The 20,122-nt window shown below is 41.4% G+C and overlaps 1 protein-coding gene across 6 annotated transcripts in view; it reads left to right on the top strand.

The window, feature by feature from the left end:
• The window catches only part of ILDR2 (immunoglobulin like domain containing receptor 2), a 64,141-nt gene that overhangs the window by 26,347 nt on the left and 17,672 nt on the right, over positions 1-20,122 (top strand). For 2 of the 6 annotated variants that reach the window (XM_061628013.1, XM_061628011.1), the window contains exon 4: positions 16,119-16,175. The exons of 2 other annotated variants lie outside the window; for them this stretch is intronic. In XM_061628013.1, the coding sequence (XP_061483997.1) occupies positions 16,119-16,175 (57 nt within the window). Of the gene's footprint in view, positions 1-12,240; positions 12,388-16,118; positions 16,176-17,122; positions 17,193-20,122 lie in introns of those variants that run through there. 2 more of the 6 variants (XM_061628017.1, XM_061628016.1) reach the window with 2 other exon arrangements.

Here is a 20,122-nt window from a genome sequence, read left to right as displayed (position 1 = left end):
TCCAACACGGTTTTTCTATCAATCTTTCTGCTACAAACCCATATGGCACCATTGCAGCCCTTGAGTCTCTGTCCAGTCCTACCCCTCTCTCTGAATGTTTTTTAGAAGTGGTACTTCTTGTGCAAAGATTTTCGCACCATTCCTTCTCACTTGCCAGCCTCAGCCACACGCTGTTAATAAAGGATACCGGCACAATTCAAAGGCCTCCGTTACTAAGGTTTCTATGGTAACAGCCTGCTTGGCGTCTTTGTTGACTGTTAAAACTTTGATCTCTAGGAATAGCTACTGCTATTCCTCCGTTGATTGACAAAACAAGAAAGAGAAGGGTGGGCAGAAAGAAGACGGGAGCAAAGAGGAATTCATTACATGGTCACACTCCCAATAAATCTCTCAGTGGCTTTCTGTTTTACAAGAGTTACATTTCCTCTCTACAACATTTTAATGCTGTTATGGGATCATTTCTAAATGCCAAGGCCCAAAGAGTGCTACAGCTTGGCCAAATAGCCACATGTTCCCACTGCTAGAAGGCCAATAGCTCCTTGTTCCTATAACCTTGTTACAGGGTTGCAGAACCAGATTACCACAATCCAAGATGTCTAAGAACAATGTTATCATAAATTCCTGTTCTATGCTTGATTCTACTTGCTATTTTATTTCCCACCTTTTCTCCAAGGAGCTCAAAGTGGCATACAACATGGTTCTCCCCCTCCCAATTTTATCCTCACAACAATCCTGTGAGGTAGGTTAGGCTGAGAGACAGTGACTTGCCCAAGGGCACCCAGTAAGCTTTATGGCCGAGCAGGGATTTGAACACTGGTCTCCCAGGTCCCAGTCTGACACTCTAACCACTACACCACACTGGCCGTGTACACTTCACTTTTGCATGCATATGATTTTTTTCTCACATTGACCATCCATGCCGTTTTTATACTTGCCTGGTTCAATAACCTACTTACCTCTTGATTTATTTCTTATTTTTCTTTGTAATAATTATGCAGCTTCTTTTCATCTTTCCTCCATATTTTATAGGGGAAGGGAGTTGTTGTACTTATTTATTTCTCTACTATTTAGGTCTGTATCTCTTTCTCTTGGTTTAATTCCGTAACTAACTTCCCTATGTCTGCTCTTTCCTCAGCTTTATACATTCCTACATTCCATGCCAAATCAGTGCCTGCTACTTCTTTGTAGATCTTGCTCTGTACTAGTTACAACTTGATTATGTATACTGTATAGCTCAAACTTCCGTTGATGGTTTAGAGGCAGCAGGTGCATTTAGGCAAATGGCTGAAGGAGGCAGCTGCTGGATGTACTTATACAAAAGGTATAATCAGCAGTGCAGTGGGAATAGAGACAGTGACAGCATGTCCTAGTTTTTTATATTGTTATTGAAACAAGGACAAATTTCCCATTCGGAAATAACCATCTGGGACAGTCCTAATAAACTGAGCCATCTAGTAAGCCTAGAAGGAGGATAGTTGCTGTGAGTCACTGACACATGAGAACAGGAGGGGCTGTAGCCCTTACTGATAAAGAGATGTTTATAGAAAAGACACTGAAAATACTGCAGCTGTTGCAATCGATTTATCAAATGTCTGCAGTTCCCTTACTATTACCAATGAGAAAGAGCAATAGTAAACAGGAAGCCAAGATGGATGCTCTGTTATCCGGATAGCTTCATATGCTATTTTCCTTTGCCAGCTTGTTCCTACTCTGTGCTCCCCTGCTTTTGATTTTGAATTTAGTTTGGCACCTCTGCTAAGTGCCAGACTCAAATCTATTCCCAGCGTACAATTACAAGAATAGGTGAAATGGAAGAATAAATGTCCTTGCTTACCTCTGTACAGGAATGAAGGTTTGTGTGGGTTATCATTTAACCTGAGGAAGTTATCCCTTAAAGACAGCAGTCATGTGGAGAGGGTTTGGCTTTTTTGGAGTGAATTAGACTGCTCCTCCAAAGGCTTCTTTTAATTGTCCCAGTGTCAGTTTCTGCTCCCACACTATTGGTGGGTGGGGAGAGAAGAGAAACCTTAATTACTGATTTTCTCTCCTTTTTAAAAACAACATAGCACTATTTTACTATTTAAATAACAAAAAGAAAATGTCATATCAAGAGGCCAGTAATTAAAGCATCAACTCTAATGGATCAGGAACTGACATTTTGGGACAATTAAGAAGTTGCTCAGAGGTCAATTCATCACAATTCTGGCACTCGTCAGGAAGCAATAAAACAGACTGAACTTGCAAATAGAAAGTGTTTATTTAAAAGCAAAGAAGCCTTGAAAAGCCTCAGATATATTTACCTGTCCAAGCTAGGCAGGCTGGTGCTGTAATTTCGCCTTATTACCAAAAAACAGTCACAAATCAGGTCTGAGAAAATCCGAGAAGGCAACACAGAAAACACTAGAAGGCAATGAGCGAGCAGTGATGTAAATTTACTAATAGGCAAAAAACCTTGCGGTTTAAGAACATACCTATAGCCCACAGATATTTCTATGAAAGTTTAAAAAGCAAGGAAATTGGGCAGCTATAGTAAATGCACCAGGGGAGCAGGAGACCTGAACTCCTCTCTGAGATATTATACTGCCCTACAAATTGGTCAAAATGCAAACACCATTTGGGTTGGTCTTTCAGTCCAATCCACTTCCTGTGTAGCTTGGAAGAATTTGGTAACATGTGCCTCTGAGCATATGGTGAGTGGTGGCAACACCTACCATCTCCAAAGATGGAGAATCACATTTTTGTATGTTTGTTTGTGTTCTTCTTACTTTGCTTCTTTCCTGTGTTACTACTGTTTCTACAGAGAATCTAACCTAGAAAACTATATTTCTCTCATTCATCCTGGAAATCTGTGTCAGATTTATTTTTATTAATTTCAAAGCCTTTTTATTTGTCAATGTCATATGATGGTGAAGACAACCTTTTGTGTTTCAAATTGGAGATTATGTTCTATTTCTATTTTGGGTGCATTAACAGTTGAATCTGAAACTGCAGTTTGATGTAAAATCAGACTGATTACAATATGTTGCTACTTAACTAATGACACTAGCTGTTGGAAAAAACAAACTTGGCTTCCCCAAGATGCGTATTTTCAGCTTGCTATGCTTAAACTTTTCAAATTAAGGAAAGGTGGGCATGGTCAATTAAAAACATAGAGCACACCTAGAATTTTGCTAGAATATATTTCACCTCCCACTGTTTTATCTTGTGCAATCTGAGAGACTCCTCATATCCATTGGAGACTATTCTGCAGAATAGGCAGTGCCATTATTCCACAATTGTAAATTTTGCAAAGTGTTACTGTAATTCACATATTCACAGAAACAGAAGCAAAAGAGAATGATTTCCTATAGGAAATTTCACTAAAATTGCAAAGTAAATCAAACATATTTAAAGTGACTATCTGAACTGTATCAACTTTCTTAATATTGTTGCCTCCTCCCTGCTAAAACAAAATCAGCACAGCTCATGTCTTGTTTCTGTTATTTGGGGTGATTGGAGCTGTTGCCACCACTCACCATATGCTCAGAGGCACGTTACCAAATTCTTCCAAGCTACATAGGAAGTGGATTGGACTGTGAAAGACCAACCCAAATTGTGTTTGCATTTTGACAAATTTGTAGGGTGGTACAATATCTCAGAAAAGAGCATGGGTCTTCTGCTCCCCTGGTGCATTCACTATAGCTGCCCAATTTCCCTGCTTTTTAAAGTTTGATAGAAATATCTGTGGGCTATAGGTACATTCTTAAACCACAAGGTTTTTTTTTTGCCTATTAGTGAATTTCTCTGCTTTTTAATCCGGGAGGTAAGATATGGGATCCTGTGCAAGCCTGCTGAGAATGGATTGATCATTTGCATGCTTATTGAGTTCAGTGGGATTTACTCCCCTGCAATCATGCTTAGGATAGGTGAAACTGACCACGGGATGGGGAGGGGAGGAGGAGGAAGGGCAGAGGGGAGGAGGGGGATGGAAGCAGGCAGGAGGGGGAGGGGAGGAGACCAGGTCTGATCATTTGCATGCTTGTTGAGTTCAATGGGATTTACTCCTGTGCAATCATGGTAAGGATAGGTAAAACAAGTGGTTACCACAGCAACGGTAGGGGGAGGAGGAGGGGAGGGCAAAGGAGAGCAGAAAGAGGGGGAGGGGAAGGAGGGGATTGGAAGGGGAATGGGGAAGAGAGGGAGGGGCAGAGGGAGGGGCAGAGGGAGGGGCAGAGGGACGGGGAGGGAGGGAAGAGTAAGGGAGGGCAGGTTTGATATTTGCATGCTTTTTGAGTTCAGTGGGATTTACTCCTGTGCAATCATGCTTAGGACAGGTGAAACTGAGCTGGGGGAGGGGCAGAGAGGGGAGAAGGAGGGCAGGAATGAGAGGGGGAGCGGGAGGGGAAGAGATTGGATAGGTGGGCACTGGGCAGAGGGGAAGCGCATTTCCTTTTCAAAAGGAAAACATTGTGAACAGCATCATTGTCTTTCACGCTTTCCCCCAACTTTTTGTTCTACAGCAGGCACATGTAGACTCCCACCCAAATTTAAACCCAAATTTAAACCAAAGCTGTCCCTGGCCACATCCACACCAGACCTTTATTCCACTTTAGACAGTCATGGCTTCTCCTAAAGAATCCTGGGAAGTGTAGTTAGTGAAAGGTGCTGAGAGTTGCTAGGTGATGCCCTGTTCCCCTCACAGAGCTTCAGTCAGAGCAGCTGATTGTTCAACCACTCTGGCCACTGGAGCTCTGTCAGGGGAATTGGAGTCTCTTCTCATCATCACTCAAAGCCTACACTTCCCAGGATTGTTTGGGGGAAGCCATGACTATCTAAAGTGAAATAAATGTCTGGTGTGGGTGTGGCCCCCTGGTTGCCCAACAGCTGGGAGTCTGGCTTTTAGAACACTGACAGTTGGTTTTTACTGAGCATACCTGGTTTTATCATTGAGTTCAATGCTAAATTTCTTAAATTAATTAAAAATTGGCCAGACATTTTTTTAACTTTTAAAATGCAGAAGATGAAGGTCAGAGTATGGGTCAAGATCAGTAATAGAATTATACATACTCTGTGAACATGTCTGATTTTTAATTAATTTCAACAAATTATGAGAACTCTTGACAGAAAAAACTCCAACAGGTCCAATTCTGTTTTTCCCCCTCTGTTTTTACACTTTGAACTCTCGATTCTCTCCCAACTGTTTTGTGTATCGCTATGAAATAGTGGGTTGTTAAGCAAGCATTTCTGAGTTCAGGACTATAAGTTTTTTAAGGTTTTGTTTTGAAATGAGCTTATGGGAAGCATCAGAATAGCATGGAGGTATTTTCAATTTAACACCGCGGAATGTGAAAAATCCATGCTGGCTATAGTATACAGCCACTCTTGTGGCTGTATAATTAGGTGTTCCATTAAAAAGTGAGTGAATAGAGGATGGCAATTCCAGAGAAAACGGTCAGAATCCATATCAGTGGCTAGAAAAGTGGTTACCAGTGTGGCACCTGTGAGTACACATGCACCCACAGAGGCCTTTCCCAGTGTCTACAGGCTGTCCTCTGCTCACTGAAATTAAGTTTGAAAGAAGCATTCTATTATTATTTATTAAAAATATTTCTATCCTGCCCTTCTACCCTATAATAGGGCACTCAGGGCGGCTTACAAAAATAAAATCAAACACATACATAGTAAAATTGTAAACAATAAAATCACAAAAACATTAAAATACATAAAATAAAATTAAAATACATAAAATACTATACACACACATACACACACATAGGGGACTACAAGGGTAAAATTTAACGTAGAGGGCATAAAATCATAAAATCAGTGTCAGGCTCCACCTTCAGTCCCTCCCTACCTCCCTTTTAAAAGGGGTAGGCCTAGAAGTAGGCATTGTGAGAGCAGGGGCACAGGATATAAATTCAGAAGAGCAAAATTACCACAGGCCTAACCACAAGTGCCAAAGAAACTTGAAGAGAGACACTGCTTACAAGTGCCTGTACGCTAATGCTAGGAGCCTCCGAACCAAGATGGGAGAACTGGAGTGCTTGGTCTTAGAGAAGAGCATTGATATAGTGAGCATAACCGAGACCTGGTGGAATGGAGAAAACCAGTGGGATACGGTTATCCCTGGATATAAACTATATCGGAAGGACAGGGAAGGACGTATTGGTGGCGGAGTCGCTCTATACGTGAAAGAAGGCATTGAATCCAGCAAGCTCGAAACCCCAAAAGAGGCAGACTCCTCCACAGAATCGTTGTGGGTGGTGATACCATGCCCCAGGAGGGACTTAATACTGGGAACGATCTATCGTCCCCCTGATCAAAATGCTCAGAGAGACCTTGAGATGAGATATGAAATTGAGGAAGCATCCAAACTAGGAAATGTGGTAGTAATGGGTGACTTCAACTACCCGCACATAGACTGGCTGCATATGTGTTCCAGTCATGACAAAGAAGCAAAATTTCTAGATATTCTAAATGACTATTCCCTAGATCAGTTGGTCATGGAACCGACCAGAGGGACGGCAACCCTGGACTTAATCCTCAGTGGGGACCGGGACCTGGTGCGAGATGTAAGTGTTGTTGAACCGATTGGGAGCAGTGACCACAGTGCTATTAAATTAAACATACATGTAACTGGCCAATTGCCAAGAAAATCCAACACGGTCACATTTGACTTCAAAAGAGGAAACTTCACAAAAATGAGGGGATTGGTAAAAAGAAAGCTGAAAAACAAAGTCCAGAGGGTCACATCACTCGAAAATGCTTGGAAGTTGTTTAAAAACACTATATTAGAAGCTCAACTGGAGTGCATACCGCAGATCAGAAAAGGTACCGCCAGGGCCAAGAAGATGCCAGCATGGTTAACGAGCAAAGTCAAGGAAGCTCTTAGAGGCAAAAAGTCTTCCTTCAAAAAATGGAAGTCTTGTCCGAATGAAGAAAATAAAAAAGAACACAAACTCTGGCAAAAGAAATGCAAGAAGACAATAAGGGATGCTAAAAAAGAATTTGAGGAGCACATTGCTAAGAACATAAAAACCAACAACAAAAAATTCTATAAATACATTCAAAGCAGGAGACCATCTAGGGAGACGATTGGACCCTTGGATGATAAGGGAGTCAAAGGTGTACTAAAGAACGATAAGGAGATTGCAGAGAAGCTAAATGAATTCTTTGCATCTGTCTTCACAGTGGAAGATATAGGGCAGATCCCTGAACCTGAACTAACATTTACAGGAAGGGATTCTGAGGAACTAAGACAAATAGTGGTAACGACAGAGGAAGTTCTAAGCTTAATGGACAATATAAAAACTGACACATCACCGGGCCTGGATGGCATCCACCCGAGAGTTCTCAAAGAACTCAAAGGTGAAATTGCTGATCTGCTAACTAAAATATGTAACTTGTCCCTCGGGTCCTCCTCCGTGCCTGAGGACTGGAAAGTGGCAAATGTAACGCCAATCTTCAAAAAGGGATCCAGAGGGGATCCCGGAAATTACAGGCCAGTTAGCTTAATTTCTGTCCTTGGAATACTGGTAGAAAGTATTATTAAAGCTAGATTAACTAAGCACATAGAAGAACAAGCCTTGCTGAAGCAGAGCCAGCATGGCTTCTGCAAGGGAAAGTTCTGTCTCAGTATCCTATTAGAATTCTTTGAGAGTGTCAACAAGCATATAGATAGAGGTGATCCAGTGGACATAGTGTACTTAGACTTTGAAAAAGCGTTTGACAAGGTACCTCACCAAAGGCTTCTGAGGAAGCTTAGCAGTCATGGAATAAGAGGAGAGGTCCTCTTGTGGATAAGGAATTGGTTAAGAAGCAGAAAGCAGAGAGTAGGAATAAACGGACAGTTTTCCCAATGGAGGGCTGTAGAAAGTGGAGTCCCTCAAGGATCGGTATTGGGACCTGTACTTTTCAACTTGTTCATTAATGACCTAGAATTAGGAGTGAGCAGTGAAGTGGCCAAGTTTGCTGATGACACTAAATTGTTCAGGCTTGTTAAAACAAAAAGGGATTGCAAAGAGCTCCAAAAAGACCTCTCCAAACTGAGTGAATGGGCGGAAAAATGGCAAATGCAATTCAATATAAACAAGTGTAAAATTATGCATATTGGAGCAAAAAATCTGAATTTCACATATACGCTCATGGGGTCTGAACTGGCGGTGACCGACCAGGAGAGAGACCTCGGGGTTGTAGTGGACAGCACGATGAAAATGTCGACCCAGTGTGCAGCAGCTGTGAAAAAGGCAAATTCCATGCTAGCGATAATTAGGAAAGGTATTGAAAATAAAACAGCTGATATCATAATGCCGTTGTATAAATCTATGGTGCGGCCGCATTTGGAATACTGTGTACAGTTCTGGTCGCCTCATCTCAAAAAGGATATTATAGAGTTGGAAAAGGTTCAGAAGAGGGCAACCAGAATGATCAAGGGGATGGAGCGACTCCCTTACGAGGAAAGGTTGCAGCATTTGGGGCTTTTTAGTTTAGAGAAAAGGCGGGTCAGAGGAGACATGATAGAAGTGTATAAAATTATGCATGGCATTGAGAAAGTGGATAGAGAAAAGTTCTTCTCCCTCTCTCATAATACTAGAACTCGTGGACACTCAAAGAAGCTGAATGTTGGAAGATTCAGGACAGACAAAAGGAAGTACTTCTTTACTCAGCGCATAGTTAAACTATGGAATTTGCTCCCACAAGATGCAGTAATGGCCACCAGCTTGGATGGCTTTAAAAGTAGATTAGACAAATTCATGGAGGACAGGGCTATCAATGGCTACTAGCCATGATGGCTGTGCTGTGCCACCCCTAGTCAGAGGCAGCATGCTTCTGAAAACCAGTTGCCAGAAGCCTCAGGAGGGGAGAGTGTTCTTGCACTCAGGTCCTGCTTGCGGGCTTCCCCCAGGCACCTGGTTGGCCACTGTGAGAACAGGATGCTGGACTAGATGGGCCACTGGCCTGATCCAGCAGGCTCTTCTTATGTTCTTATGTTCTTAAAGGCTCTCCAGAATAATATCGTTTTCAGAAGTCTCCGGAAAACCATCAGGGAGGGAGCAGAGTGGACTTCCTGGGGCAAGGTGTTCCATAGTTTGGGGGCCACAGCTGAAAAAGCTCTCTCCTGTGTGCCTGTCAGTCTAACGTCTTTCACTCCAGGCACACAGAGGAGACCAGAGGCAGATGATCTTAAATCCTGGGCAGGTACATATGGGCATAAGTGGTCCGACTCCCTCAGGTACATTGGTCCAAGGCCGTTTAGGGCTTTAAAGGTCAAAACCAGCACTTTGAATTGGGCCCGGAAGCAAATTGGGAGCCAGTGGAGTCGATAAAGCACAGGGGTGATATGCTCCTTGCACCGTGCTCCAGTTAACATTCTGGCTGCTGCATTTTGAACCAGCTGTAATTTCCAAACTGTTTTCAAAGGCAGCCCACATAGAGTGCATTACAGTAATCAAGCCTCGATGTCATCAATGCATGTGTCACTGTGGCCAAGCCAATTGCCTCCAGGAATGGACGCAGCTGGTAGACCAGTTTGAGTTGGCCAAAAGCACTCCTGGCTACAGCAGCCACCTGATATTTAAGTAGCAGGGCAGGATCCAGGAGGACTCCCAAACTGCAGACCTGCTCCTATATATATATATATATAGTGAGTCAAATCGGTTGCAGTGTGTGCTTGGTTGCAATGTGTATGTGATGCCCACAACAGACTCTTCAGTTTTCAAATCTGCTCATGAGTCCCAAATGGTTGGAGAGCTCTCAGCTAGAAGTGTGAATGCTTGTGCTCTCATTCCGCATCCCAGTGGTTGGGTAGAAAACAGCAATTGAATGGTAGGAGTGGAACAGGCTTGTGAGTCGCCTCAAGGAGATTTCTAAAACTAAAACCTCTTTAGAATATTACAGCTCCATTCTGAAAAATCTGACAACCCTTGTATTTGTTGACCCTTCCCTTTGAATTTCTATTATCTCTCTCTAACCCCTCATTTTTCACATCTGTCTTGGGTCTGGATTATCTCACTTTTAATTGTGCAAAATGTCTCCACTTTCTTACTAAAAAAAGCTCCAAAAGGTATTCAGTCCTCTTCCTTCCTCACCCAGTGTGTTCTTTTGTCCTCTCTCGTTATATATTTTTGGTTCACTTGTTGCTCATCCCTGTGGGAGGAAAGTTGGCCTTCAATTAGCAAGCATTCATGACAAGCCTATGTGTTACTTCCCCCTACCGTTGCTGTGGTAACCACTGGTATGAACAAGAGCTGGCTAGGTCAGCTGTAGTGTTTTTCAGCAGCCTACTTAACAGCCGGTATTAAAACTAGGAGCAGGGGGAGGTTCTGTGAAGGGGGAGAATTACGCAGCATTGGGAAATGGGATTGTCATTGAATTAATTCAGCTGGTGTAAAAACATCAAAATTGCTGAAAGGTGGCTGTGATGGCATGGTTATTTAGTGGTTGTGATTTTTATCTTTTGCTGGAATATTCAAATCATCTGGGTCAGATCTAGGCATGTCCTCTGACCTGCCTTTTTTTTTTTTTTTGGAACTGGCCACTAAGGAGAGAGCTTAGTGAATTCCTTCTACAGATTGAAATCCTCACAATAGACGGGTGGGTGGTGGGCAGGAGAGAAGGGTGAGAAGAAATCTGTTAGACATGAAAAAAATACAGTCTTTGGGAGGGTGTGTGTTTTGTCTGAAGTTTTTTGTGTTTTGGAATCCAGTTATAAACCATTCTGTGGGAGTGGAGGGTGCAGCATGATCCCTGGCAATCTAAACTAATTTCATTGTTTTGATGGGACATGCTAGAAAGCAGGGATTGCTGGGGTGTCTACCACGCCTGTTCTGTTTTAGAGGCCAGATCGCAGTTTGAGACCATTCGGGATGTTCACTTTTCCACAACTTGAAGCATTCATATCAGGTTCTCGTTCCATCTGCCACTGCCTAGGCATACATACTCTGCCTCAAACAGTTGCCTAACTAGAAAACATTCCCCCACCCCCAAACAGTAGTCTTCCCTTACCTAGTGCCCTCTAAGGTTTGGAACTGCAACTGCCATTGACCACAGCCAGTATGGCCAAAAGTCAGGAACTGTAGTCAAAAACATCTGAAGGGTGTCAGATTGAGGAATAGTGGTTTAGAGTCCCCCCCTTGACATATTTGCTTCATTATTTATTTATTTAAAAGCAAGCAGACTGCTTAATAGTTCAAAAACCTCCGTGCTGTGTATAGTCTAAAAAAACAAACAATATATTGTTAAAACAAAAACATCATCAAACCACTAAAAACACAAATGTAAGAACAATTAATAGTGAATAAAACAGAAATTCAGAGGTTTCAAAACCATAGAACAGGGTCCATTCTTATGGGTCAGGGAAAGCCTGGACAGTCACAAATATACATGCAACTGAGACCTGTCTTTAGTGCAGTTGTGGTATTAAATTTGCATGAAGGAAATATGCACAATATACACATTTAGGATCGAACTAGTTGAAATATAGATCTGTGATAAGATCTCCCAATGTTTGCTTTTTTCTTAAAAGGAGTGTGTGTGTGTGGGGTGAATCAGGACTGCAATGCTGTTTTTAAGCCTTTCCCCATGCCATTTTCCTGATCAATACTTTTTCCAGTGCAGTTGCTTTATATGTTTTCCCCAGCAAGGCAAATAGTAGCTTTGGAGGAGCATAGCTAGGTGAAAAAAATGGCACAGTGGGAAAGAGTTATACTTTCCCTAGCATCATAGCCCTGATCCAGTTTGCTCCTGTCCCCACCAGCTGCCCCCCTCCCAAGAGGGACTGCATAAGCCAGATGCCTTCCGTTCTCTAAACCCACAGATGCTGCGGAGCTGATAATTAATGCAGTGGTTCTGCCACAATACAATAGATAACCAGGTGCAAAGGACTCCTGTACCTTTTAATAGTTGCTGTTGCGTATGAGACAACATTTTGGCCGGGGCAGCTTGTCAGGCTAGGGTGAGAAAAGCCACACTTTCTAAAATTCTTTCTTCAGTATTAAAGGTACATGAGCTCCCTCTTGCTTTGCATTTGCACCACAATGGTGTGGTGATGGTGGTGGGCTGAAAAATTATAATACTGATAAACAGTTCATACAGCATGAAAGGTGGTAGAAAATTGGGAAGATTTTTATGAAGCAAGGCCATCTCTAACTGCTGCAAAGTGGTAGTTATCATTTAACAGTTGTTTGCAATTGTAATCTAATTGCTACAAAGAAATTATATTTTATTAATAGTCATATGGAACATGTGTGCAAGCACAAAAATAGAGCCAGTAATGTATGGAGAAAATGATAGAGCTACTTTCATGTGTCATTTATGTTGTGCAACATGTTCCTTATATGTGCACCATATCAACATTTAAGTATGGCCATAACTCCATGCTTCTTTCAGACAAGCTGGTCATTAAAGGTAAGGTAGTGGAGGGCTACCTATTAAATGCATATGCATATAACAAAAACCCAGTGGCTATTTTTCCTAAGGAAAAGCAGCTCTGGGAAGGGGTTGGAGTAGAGAAGTAGTGAGGAAAAGGAAAGTACTTAATTCTTCTTCCCAGCTTTTCTATTCCCAGTTGCTCCAGAGCTGCTTTCCTCCTGAAGGATTTCAGATAAGTGTTTGCCCCTTAAAACATGCATTTGGGACCCCAGGGTGGGAGCAGTAGAAAGGGGGGATTTGGATGGCGAAACAGTATGATTGGAAAGAGTTAAAGACCCCTTCCTCAGTCAGTTGCTTCTCTGGCTCAAATTTACTTCCTGACGTTGCTTTCCCCGGCTTAGGAAAAGGAGCCACTGGGCTTTTGTTATGTGTGTGAGGTATACTGTAGTTCAGCCCTAAGAAATAGTTGCAAGGAAACACTGCCTGCATGGTGATAGAAACAATTCTTGTTATAAGGAAACATGAACACACACATTATCTGAAAAATCAGCTTTATCTTCCACTACAGTTCTGAGAGCCACTCATGACTAATGATGTTACAGTGATGATAAAAGGGCAGCTTTGATGAATTGCAACAGGTTGCAAAAACACTACCAGAATTTAAAGTTCTTTTGTTGTTGCTTTGGTGCTACACTCATAGTTAGGTGATACAGAAGCACTCTTCATGCTATTAAAACGAAAACCCTCTTTTTAATCAAAGGAAAAAACTAGAGATAGAGAACATTTGAATTCCAGTTGATGATGGTCTTAGTCCAAATTTTGCTTAATGCAGAGGCCAATTGGTGTGGAGATAGAGTTCATAATTAGAACACTGTAGCCAGTTACCTATAACTTCCTTACATCCTCTAGATAAAAATGCTGCCCTTTCTGGTGAAGGGGCACTAAATTAATACAGTACTGGAAAATAGACCAGTTTTAAGGTTCAGTTCCGTATGGGCTGTAATCAAGTTACCTGAGATTAAGTCCTATTGAATTCAATAATACTTTCTTCTAAATAGAGATGCATAGGATTGCACTGTTAGTCTGCTAAGAGCAAGTTCCACCATAACATTGTATTCTGGATGACTCTCCTTTTTTATCATTTCAAGGCGTACTTGTGGAACTTCTGAGAAACTTAATCCATACATATTTATGTGCAAACCTCGTAGTGTGGGTAATCCATATGATAATTTTGACATTGGAATGACTCCTTATGAGGATGAACTTTCTGGGCCATTAAGAAGTCTGGAGGTTTAAAGATGGCATCTAATCATGCTGAGGTTAATTGTGTGTGTGTTGTGTGTGTGTGTATATATATAATATCCTATTCATAGGGTCGCCATAAGTCAGAATCGACTTGAAGGCAGTCCTTTTCATTTTCATATATATATATATATATATATATATATATATATATATATATGCGCTGAGGTGAAGTGTGTGTGTGTGTGTGCACACCTGTCCCTATGCATACACACACACTCACATATATACACTAGGAAAGTGCTAGAATTCCACCCAATTTGGATTTGGATTGAATTTTCCATTAATTCGCTTATTCTCAGTCTGAGGATCGGATTTTAATGGAGTGAATTTCCACAGCTATTTTTTAAAATGTACTTCTTTTTTTAAAAAAAATCTGCCTCTAAAACATTGATTGTAAGAATGAGAACTTACCAATATTTCCTTTAAAATATCAATGTTTCCTTCAAAATATTGATATTTCCTTTGAAAATATCAATATTAATATTGATTTTTTTTCTGAGTGAAAAAACCCACAGATCGGTAAAAGCAGCAGCCAGCAGATACAGAACAAATGCAAATCCATGCAAGCCTGTGAGGTCAACAGAATGCTTTCAGACAGGCACAGGCCAACAGATCCCATCCCTAACATACATGTAGAAGTTGTAAATATGAAACTCTATGCATGTAACCTATTACCATGCTGATGGAATTAGGTTTTCACTTAAATTGGCCCTATGGTTTGTGTAACAGGGCTATTCACGAGCCTGGGATGATGACAGAAATCTCCATCATTTCTCTTTATTTTCCATTATAGTGGAGACCTTTCAGTGCTTTAGCTGCATCAGAAACTCCAGGAGATTACTATAGTAGATTTAGGAATATCAGTTTTCTTTAACAAACCTTATCCCTAACCCAATGCTTCCCTAGGTGTTTTCAGACATCCCTGAAAGTGCCAGTGGCAACTATGATTGATCTGACCCAAGTTGCTGCTAACATAGCAATGCAGATGGGAGTATGTACACAGAACTATTTTACCATGTCAAGCTTTTCCTTTCTATCAAGTGTTGCCAATCCAGGTTGTTTCCATGTCAACTGGAAGCAATTCATGTAGGCTCAATGCAGAATTTATGGCTGGTACTTATGCTAAGTTCTCAGAAATAATAAGCAATATATACCTTTTGTCTTTTTTTCAGTAAGAGATTTATGTATGCATGGAGCTTAACCACGTAATATGTATAGTTGATACTTATCCTGTGAAGTGGTGCTTCTTGCGGCTATTACATATATCTTCCCTTTATCTATTTTAACCAGTATGTATTTCAAGATGTGCAGAAATGAAACTGTATCAATTCACATATAGGCCACTGAGAAATAAGAAAGTCAGCAGTCAGTAGTTACATGATTTCTTAGAGGAAACACAGATGATACAGTCCTGAATTGAACTGAATAGAATCATTTGGACATACTAGCTCTGGATGATCAGGGGCTGGCATGAGGCACAGAGACAGCCCAGGACAATCACATATAAATAGTCAAGGATGGGATATCTGCATGTTCCATACATGTATTGAGTGGGAGCTTTCACTGTGATTTGGAATTAAGATCCGTCCAATTGTTTAAAATACATTTGAAAGGTCTATATGATGTTTTGCCAATGAAAAATCATTGAAAGCCAACGCAAAAAGTGTGGTGGCACCTTAAAGACTCATGGGTTGTTGTTTTTTTGGCAGCATTAGTTTTAAATATATGGAATTTACCTTACACAGATCTTGCCTTGTAATTTATATATAAAACAATTATCATTTTATCATGCTATGCCTAGATTAGAGGAAATAATAGAAGCAGAGCTGGTGAGCTTCCTGATGTATTTAGTTTCTGTTCCACAGTGCATGGAGTGAGTGAATCAGTTAGTTTCAGTCTCTCTCAGTTTCTAACTTTTCCAATCTTAAATTCAGTTCTCTACATTTCCACATCAGTTTGAGATTTTTGTTTTTTAAAAGTTCTACTGGGCTCCTACTGAGAGGAAGGGCAGGATATAAATTTAATAAATAAAATAAAAGTCCTCATGAATTTATCCTAATAAATACATTTTTGTATGCAATTTTGTCTAACATACACATTTTTGCAGAGCAGTTTTCTGTAATATAATGCATTTTTGCATGCCATTTTCACCATTATATGCATTTAAAAGTACCCCATTTTATGAATCATTGTACGCAATACTTGGTTGGAGAACTGCTTTGCAAAATTTGGAGAACTGTAAATTTTGAAGGATAGTTGTGTTTCGGTTCTTATATGGTTTTGGAAAGTGCACATTTGGTAAGTTTGCTTTTAAATGTGAACTGAATCAGATTTCCCCCCTATCCCTAGCACAGAGGCCTCATCATACCATAAGGAGAGAGTAGACTTTGTGGTGAGGCAAGGGATGGGAAGTCATTTTCCTGCACTAACTTCTCTCCTTTCCCTTCCTCTGTCTTTTCCAGGCAGGACAGGGCTGCTTGCTGATCTCTTGCCCAGTTTTGCTGTGGAGATTATGCCAGGTACTCAGTCATCTAACACTTTATCCATTCTGCTGTTGCCTTATCTGTCAGTCCAACTACAGCATCTTGTGCATTCATCTGTTTCTTGTTTGTGCATGCACCTTTGATTCCTGGTTTTTTCAATAAATGCTTGCAACTAGCAATTGAGGAATGCTGCTGGGGCTTTAGTGAGTGACACTGGGCATGCAAAGACGATTATTTAAGAAAGAATTGTTGCAAGTCATGTGACTTGTCACTCACTTGTCTTACTTCCAGACAACCTGCTTATTGAGCATTCATCCTGATTTGTTTTCACAGAGTTTGTGGGGAGATTATATGAGGTCCACAACTGAGCATTCATTTTGATTTGTCGGGGAGGGGGGGAGATTGTGATGTTGCATCTAGCAATTATCCCATACTTTACAGGGCATTTTCCCATTACTTTCCTTACCACAAAAAGTCCAATTGTTTTTGAAAAAAGGTCCAGTTATTTTCGGATTTGTTGCTCAAGGGCACCAAATCCACTTTAATTGCACAACCTGAATTTGCTGGTATACAATTCAATCCTACAAGCAAATTAGTGATATTCTGGAAGCAGCTTTGGTTATTGTTTTTATCCAATAGCTTCCCACACCAACAGCTAAAGCTATCCTGTTACATGCAGACATAAGTAGGCAGATTGGTAACATTTTGGGGGTGATTTTTTTTATTCATGAGATTGATTTATGATATTATTCAGCCTAGTGCTAGAATGGATACATTTGTTTTGTATATATAAAGATGCTATATGCATCCCTATGTTGGTGTACTTGAATACCATCATTATCATAACCCTAACTTGCACATACAGTTGTAACATAAGACAATTATATGGAGGATCTACTGTCCTCTTAAAATTACCACCATTTACTACTTAGTAAATGATTGTCTGTGTCTTACCCATTGCATTTTGGCTTTTGCTTTGATAGTTGGGCACAAGTATTGCATCTTTCTTGAGGCAGGAACAGAGTCCTTGGAGAATGATATTTGGGTCTCCAGGTAAATATTAAGTATAATGGAAGCAAATTTGAGATTAATCCATTGTGGAGGCAGAGGGATTATACATGGCATATTTGGGACTACTGAACTCTTGTCTTAGGTGGCCATAATTTTCAAAGGGTGGGTCAGAGGAATTGTCTTCAGACTGTAGTGTCAACCTGAATACAATGAGGCAAAAAAGCTTTACAGGAAAATGGGACCAACAGGCAGATCCTGAACAAAAAGAATTCTATTAATGGTACATGTCATGAGCCTCTGGAATATGGCACTGAGTCTTTTCTCTGACTGGATAAATGTAACCCTTAGAATGGAAAGCTGAAAACTTGAATTTCAGAGGACTCCTTCTGAAGCAGGGATAAGGAACCTTTTTAACCTTGTTTCTTTGAGGGGAATCTCCCATGGTCCACATGCCGGTGGTGGGCAGGGCCAATGCAAAAATGGCCAGAACAATGGATCCGACTCTTACCAGCTGCACAAGTCAGCAGTTTCTACACACGCAGGGCCAATACCAGGCATAACTGGGCCCCTGGGCACCAGCCTTCCCGGGCCTGCAGTGCTGTTTGCCCCAACATCCCCTCCTAATACAGATGGCATGAGCCCCACCTACCTCTGGCCTCAGTGTGCACACCCAGCATGCAGTGTGCACACCTGCCATCACCCAAGATAGTGGGGGGTGTCAACCCTTGGGGGATAGCAGGTGTGCATGCACCTTGCATATGGTGCACACACTGCCACACTAACATGACAGGTATTTAAGTATATTTAAGCCCATGCCACCTGTATTGGGGGGGTGCCTGCTCCATGATCTGCGTCAGCTTCGGGTCTCATGACCTGATGATGCCGTGGATTGTGGAGCATGCTACACTCTCCCACCCTAAGGAGGGGCCTCTCAGGGGCCCTCGGCTGGGGCCAAAGCTGGCACCAGGTCTATACACACACACCTTGCCATCCTCCATCAAAGCAAGCAAGAGGAATGATCACAGTTCAATAACACATTCATAGAATTGTGGAGTTGGAAAGGGCCTATAAGGCCATCGAATCCAACCTCCTGCACAATACAGGTATCCAAGTTAAAGCCTATCCGACAGGTGCCTGTCCAGTTGCCTCCTGAATGCCTCCAGTATTGGAGAGCCCACCACCTCCCTAGGTAATTGGTTCCATTGTTGTACTGCTCTAACAGGAAGTTTTTCCTGATGTTCAGCCGAAATCTTGCTTCCTGTAACTTGAGCCCATTATTCCATGTCCTGCATTCTTGGATGATCGAGAAGAGATCCTGGCCTTCCTCTGTGCGGCAACCTTTCAAGTACTTGAAGAGTGCTATCATATCTCCCCTCAGTCTTCTCTTCTCTAGGCTAAACATGCCCAGTTCTTTCAGTCTGTCCTCATAGGGCTTTGTTTCCAGTCCCCTGGAACATTCCAGCAGGGTAAAGCACTGGAGGGGTGTGTGAAGCTGTACTAGTGAGGGATGTGATCTGGGGAGAGGGCATGGCCAGGCAGAGTCCTGAGGACAATATAGAAAACTTCAGAGGGTGACATTTGCCTCCAGTTCCCCACCCCTGTTTTAAAGATATAGGTGTATTTCTTATTATATATTTCCACACCAAAAGGTTCATAGGAAGAACATGTTTGTAAACTAGGGCCTAATTAAGATGTGATGATAAAGAAATCCAGTTTGGGGCCTGTTAACAGTGGATAAAACTGTGAACACCATTGGAGATTAGGGCAGTAGAAAACTGAATTGCAAATAAATATTAGTAACGCACCTACTGTGCTAGGTCTGTAACCTCAAAACTACAGAACAAAATATCAAGACTTAAGCTAAACAATACAAACACAGTATAAAGTTTCAGTATAAGGAACTCACATGCAGGATATAATTTTAAATAACCTTAAGTAAACTTCCTAAGAACAATGCTAGCCCAACCAGAATTTACACCTTGGAAAATATCCTACTTGCTGACAAGGTGCAAAGGTGATTTCTGTCATCTGTGGGTGCATTCTTATGCATATTTGTTTGAGAGAGACAAGGAGGTTAATTACAAAGGCTATAACAGATAATGGACCAGGGATGGAGGAACCTGTGGCTTTCCAGACGTTGTTCGACTCCAGTTACTGCCAGCCCAAGCCAGCATGATCAGTGGTCAAGGAAAAACTTTTTGACCAAGTGCCCCGTGATATTGTGATTAGCAAGTTAGCTAAACATGGGCTGGATGGAATAACTATCAGGTGGATCCACAGTTGTCTACAGAATCATACTCAGAGTGGTTATCAATGGTTCCTTCTCAAACTGGGGGGTAGTTTTTAAAAAATCAGTATTAGTTTCCTACAGAATAAAAACTGTAATACCTAAGTAAGCCCTGCCTACTTGCTTTAAAATAGGACTGGAGGGGGGGGCAGAAAGAGAACACAAACACGATTCTTTTTTACATTCACTCCAAAGTCCCATTGATTTTCAGCACATTTATAACTATGTCTACTCAAAAGTAAATCCTATTGAATTCAATGGGATTTACTCTGGACATATGGGATTAGCAATGCTTTTACCCCCACAAAAGCAAGTATTGGGAAGGTTTTCAAAACACTGCCCAGGATCTGACTCCTACACACAAGAGGGGAAAAAACTGAAATGTATATACTTACCCAATTTATGAGATTTTCAGATAAACGGGGAGAAACCACCATTTTCTGGCCTTGCAATGAGGTTTACTAGACACTGCCACAGGTCAACCAAATGCTTCACTGATTGGCTGCAATCCTGAATGGGCGGGGTTAAAGCTACGAAGTGCTATACAGTAGTTTAAAAAAAGATTTAACGGGGGAGCTGACGTTTTTATGTATATCTCGAGAACCGGACCACCTAGAAACTTAATTTTTTTTAAAAAATTAAAGCTGAGAATCCGGGCCAGCTAAGGGGCTAAACGGGCGCCAGG

Source organism: Rhineura floridana, chromosome 5 (genome assembly GCF_030035675.1).
Source record: "Rhineura floridana isolate rRhiFlo1 chromosome 5, rRhiFlo1.hap2, whole genome shotgun sequence".
In the NCBI taxonomy this organism is placed as follows: domain Eukaryota; kingdom Metazoa; phylum Chordata; class Lepidosauria; order Squamata; family Rhineuridae; genus Rhineura; species Rhineura floridana.
This window is presented reverse-complemented; position numbering and strand designations above follow the sequence as displayed.